This window comes from Semicossyphus pulcher, unplaced genomic scaffold (assembly GCF_022749685.1).
Source record: "Semicossyphus pulcher isolate SPU_LCO1_2020_fin unplaced genomic scaffold, fSemPul1.0.p SCAF_14, whole genome shotgun sequence".
In the NCBI taxonomy this organism is placed as follows: Eukaryota; Metazoa; Chordata; class Actinopteri; order Labriformes; family Labridae; genus Semicossyphus; species Semicossyphus pulcher.
Window position 1 is genome coordinate 16,820,274 of NW_027211648.1, and position 19,306 is coordinate 16,839,579.

Consider the following 19,306-nt stretch of genomic DNA (forward strand, 5'->3'; position numbering starts at 1 on the left):
CTGAGTTAATCCACAGAGGAAACTTCTGCCACCTGGAAAACAAAGTGGACAATCAAGTGAGCGCTGATTTTGTTAGTAATGTTTCAGATATAAAGAGGAGTAATCAGTTGCTGGAGATGTGAGACGCACAAACATACTGTACCTTCCTGAGGTCACTCTTCCCGCTAAACTTCTTCTGTTGCAACCAGGCTGAGGGGTTCTGTTTGTGTGTGCGCGCGAGTGTGTTTGTGTGTGCAGGCAGCAGCCTTGCCTGACACTGTGGTGCACTTGCTCTCTCTTTCCCTGGCCTGTGGTGCAGTCAGGGAGACAAGTTCCTGCCACGCTCTTATCTGTCACACTGGCTGCTATCTCTCTCTCCCCTTCCCCGTTTGCCTCTTGATGTGCTCTCTCTCCAGCACGGGGGATATTATTCACGCCACAGAAGGAGAAAAAGAGGGATCTCTCTCTTCTGCTCTGGAGAGGCTGCAGCGAGCCACAGCTCCTCCTGCAGGTGAACCAGGGACTAAAACATACAGAGGCTATACATGCACACACGACATAGACTGCACTTAACAAAATCTCTCTCTCTTACTTTATAATACATAGAATTCAAGTAAACAAGAAATTAGAAAGTGCAACATAAGGATTTCACACAATGTCATTACAGATGTTTAAAGCAAGTGATTGTTCATGGTTTAAACCCAAAAGCACGACACCAGTCTGATCAAGAGGGGTCTGAACAGACAACAAGCCTGTTGATGAATAAAAGTGGACCAGTATAAAAGCTACTGAGCTGATGGAGATGTGGGAGCAGGTGTGCATGTGGGCGGCAGAGATAAGGTGTTGTGACAGGCCTGTATCATCTATTCCAGGGTGTTTCCTCTGCTGCATACATTTGCAACCCATACATTTACATAATTAAACTTGTGGGAATTTCTATATCAGGGAAAATAAAAGACCTCAGTGTGCAGTGTGTTATATGCGGAGCCACTCCTCAAACAGCGTGATCATAAGATTCAGTGGCCTTGCTTTAATCCTAATTAGATGTGTTTGTTTCCTGTCTCGGCTTCCGCTCATTCCAGTTCGTTTAAAGAGACGTAACAGGCGTCTGCTCCAGCGCACATCTCGCAGGAGGCCGGATCAGATATTATCTAACAGGTTGTGGGAGATTGGTTTTGTTTGCAGGCGCGCATCGGGGGAATCAGAGGTGCACAGCGATCTCCTGAGGGACTACGAGGCAGAGTGCGGAGGGAAACACGGTTCCCATGACAACCTGACAGGATGGAGCCCTTGAAGCTTTGTCATGTGATGTTTGAGATTACAAGGAAAGGACTCTGCGATTATTTATTACATCTATAAGTACTATGTGACCTCTATTATGCAATATATGGTTTATTTTATGCTCATTACTGTTACAGTCACCTTTTCTCTGCTCGTCTATGTAAAGATGCACCTCAGTCTGGAAGGGAAAATTACATTGTAATTTGTAACAATCATCATGTGAAGTGCTTTTTTAGGACGTCTTGATTGAAACGTATGCAAACATCGCCGTCGGTCTCAACGGATGACACAGTGGCCTACATAAAAGTAACCATACGGTATGTACTGGTCTCTCCTTGATGACATTTTGATTATGATGGTTCAGATAGTCAGACATTCCCATGTGGTTTGTAAGTAAAAATGATTTCTTAAATTCCTGGAAGTCAGCTGTCTAAGCACAGGTTTACAGTGGAGGCCAGTGTATACGCGTATTTGATGTGGGTCTTTGGGCTCGGGGCAGACCACTTAAATGGTCCCTGCGAGATCTTTATTTAGGTGGCAGCGTGGCTGAAGGAACAAACGGGGAACTTTAACATGGAGCAGCTGAGAAAAGGATCGTGTCAGACGCTAAGTGTCCTTACAGGACCTGTCCAAAAATTGACATTTACTTCATTTTTTCATGAATTTTATTAATCATGAAGGAAGTTTGAGTGCCAGATTAGAAATAACAACTCATATGTATGTGAAATATAATATATAAAGTTTATAAGGGTTAAATGCCTAATACAAAAACAATAGTACAGTTGTTTACAGATGTAAGTGGAGTAGAACGCTGTAATGGCAGAGCAGTGGAAGAGATTATATATCCTGTCATCTTTTATTTTGATATTGAACGCTGCTTGTTTTAGAGTGGGTGAAGCAAAAATTATTGTAACAATGTAATGTTATGTTGTTGTTGAACTGTTTGTTCTGGTAACCAAGTATCATAATCCTCTAAATTACAGTTTATATTCTTAAACAAAACTGTGGTCATAAAACCAAAGGCAGCTTTTTATTTTTAATATATTCTGTCAGATCGTATAAATATATATATATATATATATATATGTGTATGTGTGTGTAAAACTCAAAGCATATAAAATATTTATACCTTATAAACATATTACAGCTCTATAAACTTGTATTTTCCGTCAGTCATTTTGCGAGCATTTGTGATTGTAAAATCCAGATTGTTTTGTAATTTCATAATTTATAGTTGTACATCTTAAACTACCAAACGCTTGCTGCGGAGACTACGCCGTGACATGAATCATTTCTGAGGACAGTGTTGTTTTCTAGCGGGGAGGCCACAGAAAACTCAGTGCCGCCTAAACCCTTTTTGATCATGGCATTTCTTCTTTGGACTTCACGCTCTTCTCTTCCACATCTTCAATTTTCTCCCCATCGTCTACATTTTCATCCCTAAATCAGACATGTTGGGTTAGAAAATGACTATATTGTAATTACGTCGAACTTTTGCTTGGCTACAACATTTGTCTTTTCTTCACTGTAGACTTGCAGGCCAGGCTCAGAAAATTATGTAATGTAATACGACTAAACCACATGAAGTCCTTGGCTCTGCAGCACCAGAGCTATTCATATTCTTACCGGACACAGTGGTAATACACGGGGGATGTAAAACAGAACTTTCTCACTGTGCATACCTGCTCTGACTGTCAGTCTCGTTTGTGTCGTCTTCAGATCTGGATGATGCTTTTCCCTTTTCTTCGACAAATTGCTCCTTTAATCCGGCTTTCTTTAGCTTGTCCCTGTGCGTCTGCTCTGCATGAGCCTTTGCATTTTTCTGCAAGTAAACAGTCCAAGTTATACTGGAGGGGCATGTCATTTTAAAATAGATGAGAACATCTTACTGTGTAACTTACCGTTGTGACCTGTTCAAACAAATAAGGGCGTTCACTAACGCGTGCCTTCATATCCCGTAACTCCTTCATGTACTCTCTCGTCCTTTGTTGGTCAGCCTCCCTTTATGCAGAGACAATTACAGTTCTAGCCATTGTGGTTGTTGTGATGTGAGTTGAAAAGGTTGCAAAAACTGAATATGAGCGGCCTCACTTGACCGGCACTCACCAATGCTGCTGTAGTTTCTCATTATACACTTCTTTCAAGCTGCTGTGCGGGTCCAGTACCTTTGCATGGAGCGTGAGTGTCTTCTTCATGGCCTGAGACCTCATTTGGTATTTTCTCAACCAGTCAGCGCTCTCCTGATTCTTGTTCTCCCGCATCTCCATTGACTTCCTGTGGAGGTAACAAAAAATACTGCATATCAGAGGATTTAACAGTGATCCAGTTAGTTGATACAATATGGAGGAATGACCGTCTAAAGTTACAGCCATGTCAAAAAGTCACCTGATAGCCATGCAGCGCTTCCTGGCAGCATCTGTGATGTATGTGGGGAGTGTGTCTGTGGACAGTGATGTTAACGCCCCCATTGACTTGCTTCTACCGAGATTACTTGTTTTTGATATCTGTAGATGAGGGATGATGAGAATTAACCATTAAATTAATCATTTTAGTGAGCTGTAGCAATGCCTGACTAAAAGTAGTAGAACAAGTTCATCCATTTGTGCGGGAAAAACTCTTCATTCACTGACATCAAATCGCTATACCACTTATCCTGTTCAGGGTCGCAAGGTGCTGGGGCCTAACCAGGTTGTCATTGGGCGAGAGGCGGGGTACACCCTGGACTGATCGCCAGCCAATCGCGGGGCTTACACATAGAGACAGATGACCTTTCACACTCACATTCACACCTACTGGCAATTTTGAGTCACAAATTCACCTAACACCTAATGTCTTGGGACTGTGGGAAGAAGCCGTAGTACCTGGAGGGAACCCATGCGTGCACAGGGAGAACATGCAAAGAGGCACTTCATCCAAACCGGGGTTCAAACTAAGAACCTTCTAGCTGTGAGGCGACAGTCCTAAGCACTGCACCACCGTGCAGCCCCAGATAAAACCAACTGAAAAAAACAACAACTATTGAACTGTTTTTCTGAAATGTACTTTAGCTGAACTAGAGAGGACCATTACTGATCAATAAAAGAAAAATATGTGTGGAAAGATTATTGTGTCATTTCATAATAACATGGATTGCTGTTGTACTGATTTAATTACTGTTTCTAATTATCTTTACTCAACAATGACATCATGTGAAACTATCTCGCCAGCAAAATCATTGAACCTCCCATGTATGAGGATGACATTAACAAACATAATATGGTTGTGCATCAGGCCCTGCAGAGATGGGGCTTCAGTTAAACTTGATAAATGATGAGGTGTAGAAAGTTTGAAATACAACAGTCGAAGTGAGGGTAGTATTTCCTCTGAAGAGAGCCCACTGTACATATTTTAAATAGCTTTATGGCCCCACAACTTAGCAGAGTGGTCTGAACAACCTCAAAAAATAACACACATGCCATATAAGAACTTAACCCATACAATAAATCTCTTTAACCCAACAAATTAAACACGAATGCATGAAATAGAAAGTAAAATGCAATCAAGATCAAAGCCTATCCTATCAAAGCCACATTTCAACACTTCTGTTAAGATTGGTGTCCTTTTTAAGTCAGTGGTTGTAAATTTGGTGCAATCATAGTGCTACAGCCTTTTTAAACAAGCAAGGATGTAGATAATCCACACTGTTTGTCATGTGAAATATTAGAGGCTGCAAGGACAGCTCGTGGTTTTCTACCCCTGTTAAAAAGAGAAATGTATTGACATGATGAAGTGGTGGGTGGATGTGTCTCTCGAACCATCCATCAAGCAGAGCAGTAATGTAAAATTATTACATGAAGCCATCTGGTGCTCGGGAGCCCTGGGTGTCTACTTCTTATTTAACTCCATTAGAGACACTGGCTCTTCACGACGGGCATTTACCTTTGCATTTATTCAGGTAATATGTGAGAGAAAGTCAGTGATTAAATCTCAATAAATAATAACCACCTTATGAAAAGTTTATGACCATTAAAATTCTAAAACTTTCATAGAAATTCATAGAAATAATCAAAGGATGAAAACGCAAAACAAGAGAAACTACATTAAATGAGCTCATATTGTGAGAGGTAATTACAACCAAAGTGCGCTCAAATGAATGAATAAATAGCACCAATAAAACCAATAGAAAACATTGTCACAGATTGTCATTGCAAACCAAACATGTCTGAAGAAACGAAAAATGTGTACCTGTGAGGTTTCAGGGCTCGTCCTACTCTGCCTTACAGGGAGAGCTGAAGTCCTCAGAGAGAAGGGCTGACATTTAATCCCGTCTTTCTTCTGTGTTTTTCTCAGCGCCTCTTTCTGCAAGGCTCTGTGCAGCCTGCTGAAGTCAGGGACCTGATGGTTGATCTTTGGCTGGAAGCTGGGCCTCTCATCCAGGAATCCCAGCTTTTCTTTCCTGGTGCGGTCAGCAGTGCGAAGTTTGGGGCTGCCAGACACAGCAGGGTTCTGTTGCTTGTTGACTGTTGTTAGAGCGGTGACTTGTCTGCAAAGCTCCTCGTCTGCACAGAGTCATATCACAGTGTAAAGTGTAACAGACACACAAGTATTCAATATCAACATACAGTATTATTTTTTGGCTTTCAATACATAGATCCCGTTTTATAACACTTAATGAACAAACAAGTTTTTTTTTGTATATAGGCTGTTGAGAAGTTATTGTTTTTATACTATTATTATAAATTAAAAATGTAAGACAGACACTACTTTGTGAGATCACTACATCATTTACAATTTAATTATGATTTTCAAGAACGTAACAAGTAAGATTTTTCTGTTTGTAGAGCATCAGCTACTGTGTATTATGAAATTTGAGAACTATTTTATCTCTTAAATCTATTGAATATATCAGCCATAAACGACTTCTCCAGAGCTGCTAAAAAGGGCAATCAATGGCTCTGGGTGAAGAAAAAAGACCCCACCTGGGCTCCCTAGACATCTAGGGGATGAGCCTGGGATGCCAGGATTCACCGTGAACCCTGTGGAGGTGTGGTGGGCATATCAGCCAAACACTGAGGGAAGGAGGGTGCCTGATAACCCTGAAGATGCTACTGCTCACCTGACCACCCTGCGGAGTCCAGGCAGCAGCATGCCTTAGGTGAGCAATTGAGGGATTGGAACAACTAGTCCTAGTTAACAGATCCTAGAAGTAAGGACCACTAAATGGGCTCAGTAAAACCGTGTTTTGTGATAAGAAGTCACAAGTGGGCATTGCAGGTTTGAGCCTTTATATATCAGGCACTGCCCCTATGGAATCATCTACCAGTTTGGGAGACAGACACCCTCTCTGCTTTTATAGTAGGCTTACAGCTATCTGTTGCCTTGGTCCAACTTCAAGTTGTGCTGCTATAGGCTTAGACTGCTGGGGTTACACCAAGCTCCTCTCTTGTCCTCTCTCCCCCCTTTTCTCTCAATTTGCATTCATGTCCCATCTGCAGAACTGCATGCTGCCATAGACCTGCTTGACTCCCCATGCTTTACTTTTATTATCTGTCATAATTCTATAATTATTATATTGCTTGAGGTTTCTGCCCATTAAAAATATGTTTTTCTTTGCCGCTGTTGCCAAGAGTACTGTCTAGACCTGTCACACATACAGTTATGCTAAAAGATTTTCATCTCTAATTGTTTCACTTTAATTTCAACTATACCAAACACTACACTTTCCAGCATCATCACTAGTAAAAGAAACCCACCTTTCATTTCAGATTCTTTAGCCTCTTTGTTTGGAGGTTTCCAAATAGCAGCAACCTTGTTTTTCTGATCCTCTGAGACTTGCTTTAGCATTGCTAACAGTTTCTCCTTTTTCTCCCTTTCTCTCTCCTGGAAGCTGAAAGGTTTTTGGATAGAGAGCAAGAAGTCCCTCCTCTGCTCGAGGCCATGCTTCCTCTCCTTCTTTCTCAGCTCCATCATCTCCTGATAGAGGGGCTGAGTGACATGACAGGGGACCGGGAATGCAGAGAACTTCTTCTGACACTCGGCCTCAGCTTCCCTCTCTTTCCTCATCTGTGTAGGAGTTAGAGTGGAAGTCCTGACTGAACAATTCTTCCAGTTTGAAGGAGATATCCTGGCTGTAGAAGATGACTTAGGCATCTCTGTCTGTCTTGGATGGGGCAAAGTCTCTTGATGTAGAGGTGTAGATCTACTGAAAAAAACATTAGAGATCTGTAAGAAAATACGATGTATTATAATTATGACAAAGCATATTGGACAATTTAGGAAACCTACTTGGCCTGACGGTTAACTTCATTTCTATCCCCAGACTCTTTGCCTGCATCTGTTGACAGCAGAGCGTTCTGATGGATCCTCCTCTCCAGCTCCTCTTTCTGTCTCCTCTGTGTCTCCTGCAGCTGTTTCTTTAGAGCCTCACGTAGGGCCTTCAGCTGCTGCTGGAACATCAACTCTGATCTGAGTCCTTCTTCCAGCAAAGTCTCCAGCTTTGACATATTTTTGATTTGTGACACTAAAAAAATAAGAGATTAAAGAAAAATAAAATCAGACTCCAAGTCTAAGGTTACAAGAATAAAAAATCAAGCTACTATATTGAACTGTAATTTTATAGATTACTGTGATTAGAGAGTACATAGTAGGCTATATGCTATATTTATATTGTATTCATACTTATGAATTGTTAATATGAATAAATACTGCTTTGATTTTTTTAATATATATTTAAATAAACCTAATTTTAAATTTAGGTCAAACCTCTGCATAATTTTAATAACTTGAACCTTTAGCAATTGATACTTGAGACTGATTTAATCGGCACACAACACATTTTCAATTTAATTTTCAAGGTATTTAACAACACAATGTAAAAGAGCATGGCTGTCAGTCTTGGTCTTAACACAAGAACCCTGTTCACATTTGTACATTTACAGAGCTAGCTTTTGCTGTACTTCCTCTTTTCCACCCTTCTTTCGTAGAAATTCATTCCTAATGTACGGTGATCTGAGATGTTTTACACAGTCCTCAACTTCAAAATAATTTAAGCTTGATATTACCTTAATAGGGTAACAGTCTGTTGTGTTGTGGTGGTTAGAACTGTCTGGGGGTTTTTTTCAGAATAAAATTCAAAAACACATAAATGTTAGAAAAACTCACTGTAGTGTTAGTAAATGAAGCAATTAAGTACTGGAGACAAAAGAGGTTAGTTGTAGTTCAACATGTTTGTGCTTGTATGCCACCCCTGCTTCAGTTGGTGTCCCACTTCGGCCACCCAGTCTAGTCACAGTTCTTCACCCGCCACTGCTGCTCTGTGGGAAATGGTAATATGATTTTTCCCCTTTATTTTCCGGTATATTTAAACAACTCTGTTAATTAAATCAGCAATTAATCAAATCAATATTCGATAAGGATAAAAAAAAATGTTTCAGTTAGTTGCCCCACTTTTTACTTTGTATTTTGAGGCTTGTTAATATATAGAAAAACTTGAGACTTTTAAACACTTAAAACTTGCTGACAACTACACCTCCCGTCTGTGTAAACTGTGTAAACAGGTTACCATGTCAACCAGACATCGGGCTCTCAACATAGCGTAATGTAGGTTATTTAGCATTAGCTAATGGCTTAACAACATTTTACCTTTCTACGTACATACAAACCTATTTTCTATTTTCTGCCACATAAATACACGTAATAAGAAAAAAGAAATTAACGATATTCAAATGGAAAGTGATGTAGAGCCGCCAACCTGTTACAAGACGAGTTTTAGGAAGTGTTTGTTGGCTGCGAATCGTCTTCCAAACTCGTATATGTCCGCTGACAAGATAAGCTGCAACTTATTTGGAAAGCTACTGAGCTTTTCGCCTGAAATAAAGTTGACAGAGTCTTTCTATTACACCTGAAAAGAAGCAATTACTTACACTCGCCCCTCCGTTTTGGTAGCATTAGCACTGTTTGTGGACATACGCAGCAACGCCAGCCGCGACAAACGTCTTCTGTGATTGGACGAAACACCGGAAGTACTCCCTTTGGAGCGCTTGTCAACACAACATGGCTGGATTACAGAGGAGACACAGCTGTGGCTATTAGGACACATTCAAGGGGAAACGTCTTTTCGATTGTCATTCAAACGTCTCCAGACTGAGTGTTTTCTCTTGTTTAATTCGGGACTTGTCCAATATGAAGAGTGATTGAGAGTGAATCATGCATAAGCTCACAAAGGCGACGCTGGCCTTTAACGGTCTTGCTCGGTGTTATATCGCAGAAAAGCATTTATCTGCTATTAGAATCATCAGCCGAGGATTGGTGAGTGCTGAACATGGGGACGAATCTGGCAAGAGTGACGTTTATGATGTTGTTATATCCGGGGGAGGAATGGTTGGATCTGCAATGGCATGTTCCCTAGGTGAGTGATGATTTCCAAAGTCTGACAGACCACATGTGGGTGTAAGACTTCAGTTCAGTGCAGTTTAATCATACCAGATTGCCAAACCACCCACAGCTACACCACAAGATTTGTTGTTGATATAGTAACACTTTATTTTTTATAATATGTGCACGATATGTGACAGGCATGGATCCCAACCTGGAGGGTAAGAAGATCCTCCTGCTTGAAGCAGGAAACAAGAAAGTAATGGACAAGGTCCCTGACACCTACAGCACCAGAGTCAGCTCCATCAGTCCAGGCTCTGCCACCGTCCTCAGTGGTACAGTATACAATAAAAACAAAATGACACGTTAAAACGCTTTGTAAAAGCAGTAGGAAAGTTTTTTAAAGTTATTTCTGTAGTGATTAGCTCCCTTCCTGTGATAAGCTTGTGATGCTAGACTATTAAATGACTCCCACACGGTAAGCCAGGGATCAGACACTGCCCAGTCACCAGGGCTTTACAGGGATCATATCCGACCTTAATTGCTCCTCGTGTGAAAGGTCACCTGGGATCTCTCCTGCTGCAATTTTTCTTTTAGTTACACTCATATGCAGTTAATGATTAGGCTAAGGATTGTAGGTTTTCTACAACCCAGACTGTAGTAAAATCATGCCTCTCCGTGTACGAGATGAGGGAAAGGAAGAGTCTTGGATACAAGGGTGTGAAACTTAATCTGGGATTGATGGACTCATCTGTGTAACATGGTCTGTTTCCTTAATCTGCCATCTCAGGCCTAGAATCCAATAAAAATACACAAATATAACCATCAGTCTAGATATTTGCTGTTGTTTCATTTTTAAGTATTTTGTTTAAAACACAGTTTAAATTGTCTTAAAAGGAATTGACGTATTTAGTTTCAGGTTGTCAAAATTGATTTGGAATTATGTAGTCAACAATCATAAGGCTAATTTAATTTAATTGTTTGACACTTAAGTTCATCCATATTTTCCTGATTCAAGCCTTAAAATTACTTCAAGTTTACATTAAGTAAACAATGTAGATCTTCCTGGTAGATCATACAATCCAATGCATCGTGAATCTAATTTCAGAAATAATCATGTTTGTGCAGTTGCCAGAGAGAGACAGTGTTTTGATTAACATCTCAAATAACTAAATAAGGAATGTAGAAGTGTAGACATTGTGCTTTGCTGTGACGTCTCCAACTGGTATCTGGGCAAAAAGTAAATAGTACTTACACCTTTCATGCTTATGAAACACATACTGTGTCTTTTCCAGCAACTCTACAGTGTGTTTAAAATTCTAATTGTATTGTTTTAAAGATATAAATATATACGGTATACATTAGATATTGCCCCCTACCACCTGAATTAGTTTTATGCTGAATTGTAGAATGTAACACAAGAGGAAGTGCTCAGTCAGAGATGTTTTTAAGCATTTACAGGTTTACCACTAGAGTTGTTCTGACACCAGTATTAGAAATGCCTTAATACTGCCTAAAATGCAGAATCAGAGTCAGAAATACTTATATTTATCCCTGGGGAAAATTCGGCCGTTGCAGTTGTTCTGATACAGACAAGAAGTATGAAGAAATAGAAATAGAAATAAGTAATACGTAAAATATGTGAACTATATAGACCAGCGGTTCCCAAACTTTTTATGCAATGCACCCCCTTTTACATCCCGTCGCAACATAGCCTACTTATAGGCGCATTAAAGGCATCAAGTTTAAATCTGCACAAATAATCAAGGTATTCAAAATATTCAACAGATCACAACTACACTGCAACAAACTTACGTCCTCACTTTTAAAAAGCAAAGGCACAAGCAGATAGGCCGCATTAAAGAAAAATAGAATCAAGTTTAAATTACAATTACCAAACATAACATAGCGGTTATGGAAAATTAGAACATCAGTTGCCTAATTTGAATCAAACTGCAGTAAAGTTACACACGATCCACCACGTAAGGAAAAAATTGATTGACACAAACAGATCGCATGGATGGATTTTCAAGTGAAAAATCCCACTTAATGAAATAAATAAACCATTACACCACCATTACATTTTTCCTCACACGCACCCCCTTGAGGTAGCTCATGCACCCCTCTTTGGGAATCCCTGATATATACAATACAAATGTACAAAACAATATGTGGAGAAATAATAATATAAGCAATAAGAACAAAAGTGCATCCAGTATAAGAATATATGAAATATGTGCAGATATGTGCATAGAGTGTAATAAATGACCAAATTGTAATAATATAAGAATAGAGATACAAGAAAGAAATTCCCCAAACACCCAAAGAATTCACTTGTTTCTTCTTTTCAAAAAAATTAGCTTACACAGAAATGATAACGATTATGGCCGCCGCCAGCAACTACTGTTCTAGAGCGGGATATAAGAACGTTGCGCTGCTATCGGAGAGTGACACCCCAGGCAAGGCTACAAAAGTGTTAACCATCTGTGATATAAAAATGGTATCTTTTAAGGCTGTATTATTGTAATATTAAGTTAAGATAATGATAACTTGTAAAACTGGGGCACTGGTTTAGCTCAGTTGGTAAAGTAGGTCCTCGTCGCACTTATCGCACATATCGCAGGTTCGACTCCCGGTCTGCCAATCATTTGGTGCATGTCATCCCCCACTCTCTCCTCCCCACATTTCCTGTCTCTGATCAGCTGTCCTATCAAATAAAGGCAAAAAAGCCAAAATAAAATTTAAAAAAACTAAATAAAGCAGCTTTGTGTTAAAAATCTGGGTTTTTCTGACCCTCTTCGGCTGACACAGGACGTCAGGAGTGGCCACGTGCCAATCTGTGGCTAACATTAGCTCAGGCTGTTTGTAGGTGTTTTTAGGTCAGGTTTAGCTTCTTCAGTCTGATGAGCCAGGCTGTACAACAATGATAGCAATCGCATCACATCCATACAGGGTTGGTAATACAGCCGACAGCTATTATATAATAACAATTATGTATTTTATCACACGAGTATCAGATGGGTTCTAGGAATCTGCCGGTGCTCAAGTCCAGATACCAGATTCTGTATCAGGAAGCAAAAACGTGTAATATGTAGAACATCTTTATTCAAGTCTGTAAACTCTTTTGACATTTAATATTTTTTGTGTAACCTCAGTCGAACGGAGGAAAACATCCACTTTACTAGATTTGCCTGTGGTTGTTGGTCCCAGTGCTGCTTAAATCTGCCAAGTTCAGCTTGAGCTTGACCCTCATCACACTGACAAGTTGGACTGTTTCCTTCCCCTCTGCACGTTTTGTTGACATGTGATCTCTGATTTATGTTTAAAATCATTTTTTGACTATGAAAGCCGGTTATTTGTTCTAAAATTGGAGGAAGTTGTTGCTCTATATTGGTATTGTAACTTCCTTGAAATGTGTTTGTGCCCTCACAGGTATTGGAGCATGGGAAAACATCACAAAGATGAGGTGTAAGCCCTATAAAAAGATGCAGGTATGTTTTCTGCTTTTTAAACATTTGTGCAGCACAAGCGTACAGTAACTACCATTGCAACTGCCGTGCTAAAAGAATCCAGAGCTATACTGCAGCGCTGTGCATCTCCCAACTTGAGTTTTCCTTCACATGTCCTCCAGACTTTCTAATTTACAGGCATACTGTATGTATTTCTGTCATCCATCAATCATGGCAGCATACAATTTGCGGAGTGCAAAATCTGTGACTCTCAGCTTCTACTCAGTCATTCAGCTTAATGAACAAGCAACACAATGCAGTATCATATAATCATGTGTATGGTATGTAATTGTTCACATTAAAATGGCAAACGGTGGTTTCACATAACATTCATTTTGTTCATTCCTTTGCGGCGTTTATGCCCTTTCAGTAGCTCTGCAGGATCTGTGGCACATGGATGCCAAAGCACACAAGGTATATTTAAAGAGAAGGCCGTCTTCGGCTTGTTGCTCTCTGACCAGGCAAGTTTTATTTATTAAAGCCATGTTTTTCAGTAAGGACTAAATCATTTTGACGTTTTCAAATTGCTACTCACTCCTCATATGTTATAATTATAAAGATTCATGTGAACAACGGTAAAAAGATGAAAGATCAGGAGAGTGGTTGTTTGCTGCAGAGTGAACCCGCTTTACGGCTGTGGGTGCAGGCTCAGGCCCTCTTGTAAGATGTGGTCGGCATGTACCGAACACCCGACCGCAGGGTTTCTCTCCGGGCCTAAGATGTCATCATGCACTGCCTTACAGTGATTATGGTAGTGTACCTCTCCCATTATACCTTCACTCTGCTACCACTGTTTGGGCTTGTTTGTCCATTGAATTGCAGTCATATCCATCTCAGCCATAGCGCTGGAAAGTATGTAGTGTAGGTCAGCTCTAAATAACATTCTTTCCATGCTATAAAATGCTCTTCCACCTTAAACATCCACTAAGCATCGAGGGTTTAGATTCCAAACAGAAGGCGAACGCAGTTTTCACCATCAGCGCGTCATTTTTCCCCACATTTTTTTCTCTATAAACTCGCAGGATGTGTATTGTTTAAATCTTGCACAGAAAGTATGCAGCAGCCCGAGAGCTGCATCATTTCACCCCGCATTAAACAAACCCAAAACAATTTTGGGCTGGTCTCAGTAAATCTTTCTTCCCAACCACTTATCACAAGCTGCAAACCCACTGCCATTAGTGGTTTTCTGTAGAGTATATCCCCCTACTTTATGGCAAGTTGGAAAAAAGTAGTACATCAGCATATTACTGCACAATGATGGGTTCTGTCACCATAGTTACAAGCCAGGGGAGGATTAACCTTGTAGAAACACTTTTTTTCACCTCCTCATGTTTAAGTCAAATGCTGCTCTCAGGGTTAGAATTACTGCACCCTTTTGGCTGCGGGTAAATATTGATTCAGTCTGTGTGCTTACAAACATTCATTTTTTATTTGAGTTTCCAAGAAAATGTTTCAAAAATCCACATCACAACATGTCATGTCCATTAAGCTGGAGTCAGTCGTCCAGCCAGAGGGGTGTTGGTGACCCTCCTGGCGCTGGGTTTGATGTATGCAGGCTGCGCCAACCTCCCAACAGCAGCGAAACAACTTTGATGTGTTCAGCTAAGCGAAGCGGCACTTCTCTGCCCGGCTATATATAGGTGAAGGGGATGCATTTAAGGATAGACTTGTAAACCACAGGCATAATTGGTCTCTCATTTAGGTTTGGGATGCCTGCTCTGATGCCCTGATCACTTTCGATAAGGAGAACCTGCAGGACGAGATGGCGTACATCGTGGAGAACGACGTCGTTGTGGCCGCGCTCACGAAGCAGCTGGACAGCCTGACCGGTAAGCAAAGCAGTTATGATTAAAACATGAACCCCCACACAGCAGCAGCGCTCTGTGAGACCTTTTCAGCCCTGTTCCATCTGCCTAATAGACCCAGTCTGGCTGCTAATGGCACCACATTTATTCCATCCTGCCCCCAGGTTTCTGTTTATCCATCCCCCCTCCTGGGGACTGTTTTTAAAGACAACTAAAGCTCTTGGAATCGTTCATGTTTTTCCTGCAATTTCAATCAAACACTCCCATTTTGGGAGCTTGTGGAGTCCCGGCACCCTCTGTTGACACGTGAAGTGGTCCAGTGACCTATTTAAAGCTGCCATGTGCTCCAAAGCTTCGCCACCTCTTAAGACACGAAAGCGCTGACAGTGTGTAGAGCGGCATTGCTGTTGACATTAGACCAACTTTTGTGAGGTTCGCAAATAAAACTTCGCTCCGCTACGTGCTTGACAGTTAAAGTGGCATATTTATAAACAGTTTTCAACATTTTGCGCCAAACAACGGATGTGTGGTTGCTGCACGTTTCTGTCTCATGTGCCTGCCATTTGTCCTCCTCTCTCTCTCTCTCCCTCCCTCTCTCTCTACTCTCTTTTTATCCTCGGTGCTGTTTTGCTCGATGCACTACATGAAAAGTGCTCCAGGCCAGCTGTTTTCAATGTTACCCTGCTCTCCAATCACTGAAAACCCATATTTGATGTCGTGTTCAGGAACCAGTAGCAGCTCTGTGGATGGGTCCTGCTCCAAGTCGCCATGAGCCAGCGTAGCTCCGGATCCTTTCATGTTTGGGATGACCAGCTGCTGATATTTTAAGAAGAGCGGCTGTTTTAATGCAGAATCCAAGCAGCTGGCAGCCTGTGCAAAGTGTGGCCGGGTGTTCTTGTAGATAAACACTATTAGTCAGAGCAAAGTGACAGGCCAAGACCATTAAGAAGATTGTCGAATGCGAACTTCGGCAGCTCGCATGAGCCAGGCAGGAAAAGCAGTGGTGTTTTACGAGGTGGTTTATAGATCTTCCACTGCTTTGGCTGCAGGGAAACCATGCTCGTGTTTTGACTGAAAAAGTTGCAAAGCACTGATTTTCGTGTGATGATACAAACAAAAGGCCGACTGATCCCTTTGTTGAGAGAGTCACACCATTTTATTTTAGGGACCACTGCTTTTTTTTCCTGCAGTGCCGCCTTTGTAATCACCAGTTTTATGTGTTTGTTGTCCTTCAGATAACGTGCAAGTGAAGTACAGGTCCAAGGTGGTGAAGTACACATGGCCCATGCCGCACCAGGCTGCTGAGTCCATCCCGTGGGTCCAGGTCACGCTGGCCAACGGAGAGACTATTCAGACCAAGCTGCTGGTCAGTTTGGCTCCATCATTAAAACTCTACATCTATTCTTAACTTGTTTTTATCCTGTTGTAATGCTTTCTCATCCTCTTTGCAGATCGGTGCAGACGGACCAAACTCAATGGTGAGGCGGGAATTAGGGATACCGACAGTGAAGTGGAACTACGACCAGTCTGCGGTGGTTGCTGTGCTGCACCTATCAGAGGTTAGCATGCATACAGCACACTTATTAGTGCTTTACTATAATACGCACCATTTTCCTTTCTACATGTATTATTGTATCGTGCTGTGTGAGGTGCTCAGTTTTTTGAATATGACAGTAATTTTAAAATCACATCCGTCAGCATGCGGAGAACAATACACCCACCCAGAAGTACACCATCTTGTTTTGGTGTGCAGTATATATAATTAACACGTATGCCGTACAATACAACACCGCAATATTTCACTGTTTAATTTATGTGTTGGACAGCCCACAGAGAACAATGTCGCATGGCAGAGGTTCCTCCCTACAGGGCCCATCGCGATGTTACCGGTAATATATCATCATTACGTCTTTCATAATATCCGTCTGTCTGTCATGTAAGTATCTGATATCAGTGTCCACGCTCTGTCCCACGCAGCTGTCCGACACAGAGAGCTCTCTGGTGTGGTCGACCAGCCATCGGCTCGCAGAGGAGCTGCTGGAGCTGGACGAGGAGAGCTTCGTCGACGCAATCAACTCTGCCTTTGTGAGTCTTTCTCCATCGAACTGCTGATGTTTTATTTAAAGTCTGATTCCACATCAGTCACGGGGATGTTGACGCACTGTGCGGCATGTGGCAGGGGTTCTTCATAGACCCCGGAGACATGTGTTCAGCTGTTTTTTGTGAATCATCCAAACAATATTGTCATTGTTTTGCCTAAACTTTAAACAATACTAATATTTCAGTGTCCGCTTCTTCATGTTTGGAGAAACTCCTTTTTCCCAAGCTGGCTATTTTTAAAGGGCCTGTTGAAGGACGGGGTCACCACGGTTGAGTCACGTTTGGTTTTAGGCCTGGTTTGCTAATTAAACCTGTGGTCTCCCAGTGTCGACCATTACTGCATGGAATGTTTTTCAAACAGAGCTAATTCGACTGCATAGCCTGGCCGGCATCTTCTTTTAATTAGCCCAGCTCCCGCCGCTCTGCCAAACCAGTTAGTCAGGGAGGGGAACTTTCTCTGGCCTGGAGTTGAGCTTTGCTCCTATGTCAGCTAATTTCTTTGTCCACTCAAAGGGATCACGTCTGTTTTTTCTCTCTCTTTTGGCCCTTTTTTCCTTCTCTGTGATGTGTCCTCTGTCTTCTCGCCCGTCTGTGTGCGCGCTAACAGTGGAGTAATGAGAACCAGTCGGAGCTGATTGAGACGGCTGGCTCTATGTTCCGCAACGCCCTGTCGGCCATCATGCCGTCTGCAGGTTCACCCCGACAGCTTCCCCCGAGTGTGGCGGGGATCGGCACAAAGTCCCGAGTCATGTTTCCTCTGGGCATGGGTCACGCATCAGAGTACATCAGGCACAGAGTAGCTCTCATCGGGTAAGATAGGCATTGTATTTTATTGAACATTTGTTAAATGGGAGAAACCAGTGATCCATCCTATCTTATGGTTGTATCAGGAAAACAAACCAACTTTAAGTTAAGATACTGATCAAGAAAGTCCTAAAAAAAAACAGTGTTTGAAGTAGACTTTCTGCTTCATGTGTAAGGGAACTTCCCAAACTGCATAAAATAGAACACTGCGAGTCAACCAAGGGGATGTGTTTGTCTTTGCAGGGATGCAGCCCATCGTGTCCATCCTCTGGCCGGTCAGGGAGCCAACCTGGGCTTCGGGGATGTGGCTTGCCTCACGCAGCTCCTGAGCCAGGCGGCGTTTAACGGGAAGGACCTGGGTCAGTGAGAACTCTAAACAGACACAAGCGCTGCGACCGAGGCGCAGTGGTTTCCTCTAAGCTCTTTTCCATAGCCCCGGCTCGAACGCACGCTGTTGATCTGAATTATAAAAAGCAACAGTTTTTCCGGTAACATTTATTTGATGTTTTTTTTCCTGTTCATTCTGCCAGGAACTATGTGTAAGTTTCTTTTCATAAAAACGTGCAGATATTGTGTTTATTTTTTTTCTCTGTTAAACGTTCTGTTAAAATAGCACCAGTGTTGACTTAATGTAGAAAACACATGACAAGCTTGCACTCTGTCCTCAGTTTAACTCTCTGTCTGTGCAGGAGCGATGCAGCACCTGTTAGAATATGAAACTGAGCGCCAGCGACACAATCTGCCCATGATGGCCGCCATCGACCTCATGAAACGTCTCTACTCCACTAACGCCGCTCCTGTCGTCCTCCTACGCACCTTCGGTCTGCAGGCCACCAACATGATCCCAACACTGAAAGTAAGCATCCCAGTGAACCTGCCCATCACTCAGATAACATCAACCACCTGTCAAGCCTAAGCTCCGCCTCCACCCTGACCCCACCCTCCTCCCTCCTTTCTGATTACATGGAGCCTTACTTTAGCGGTGTCTATAATTTTCAGGGTTCTGAACCTACTACTATGGCATCTAAGTTTAGCCCCAAATTTAGTGTTACCAAAAGTGTGTGGGTGGGGTGCAGGGCTGGCCCTGGGGCAGCGGACAGCGGTGTTGGCTTGTGTTTTCACACCCCTTTTATTACGACCACTGATGTGAAATGGCTTTATACCCTACTAAGTGATTCAGACCAACACAACTGTAACGGGTTGTAAAGGCACAGAGTAAAACGTGGCATCTTTTCCATATTAAATGTTGTGAGTTTGCTGGTTTACAGGTCGTCTTTAAAGGCGTTTAGCGAGCACGAGTCCAAGGTGACGGAGTTGCTCACTTGATGTCTTCTTTTTGCCTCCGCAGGAGCAGATCATGGCATTTGCAAGCAAGTGACGCATCAGTCATGTGGTGGTCATTGGTGAGTCTCCAGAGACTGTAATCTTTAACAAGCTGTAAAAAGTGTGAATGTATAAAATAAAATATTAAAGATA

General features: G+C 41.9%; 2 protein-coding genes across 2 annotated transcripts; one reads left to right on the plus strand and one right to left on the minus strand.

Annotated features, from left to right (window-relative positions):
* Positions 1-1,981: 1,981 nt before the first annotated feature.
* Positions 1,982-9,366, minus strand: fam161b (FAM161 centrosomal protein B). Its single transcript, XM_069661537.1, is given in 11 exon segments — positions 1,982-2,700; positions 2,943-3,082; positions 3,162-3,261; positions 3,367-3,534; positions 3,646-3,764; positions 5,485-5,798; positions 6,993-7,461; positions 7,521-7,759; position 8,743; positions 9,164-9,327; positions 9,330-9,366. Coding segments are annotated over 11 exon segments (1,830 nt in total). The 3' UTR covers positions 1,982-2,621.
* Positions 9,283-19,276, plus strand: coq6 (coenzyme Q6 monooxygenase). The gene is made up of 12 exons (XM_069661538.1): positions 9,283-9,646; positions 9,813-9,947; positions 13,045-13,103; positions 14,824-14,950; positions 16,162-16,292; positions 16,378-16,485; positions 16,753-16,815; positions 16,904-17,011; positions 17,634-17,836; positions 18,074-18,189; positions 18,520-18,686; positions 19,179-19,276. The coding sequence occupies exons 1-12, from the start codon at positions 9,445-9,447 to the stop codon at positions 19,206-19,208; spliced, it is 1,449 nt and encodes a 482-aa protein (XP_069517639.1). The 5' UTR covers positions 9,283-9,444; the 3' UTR covers positions 19,209-19,276.
* The last annotated feature ends 30 nt before the right edge of the window (positions 19,277-19,306 follow it).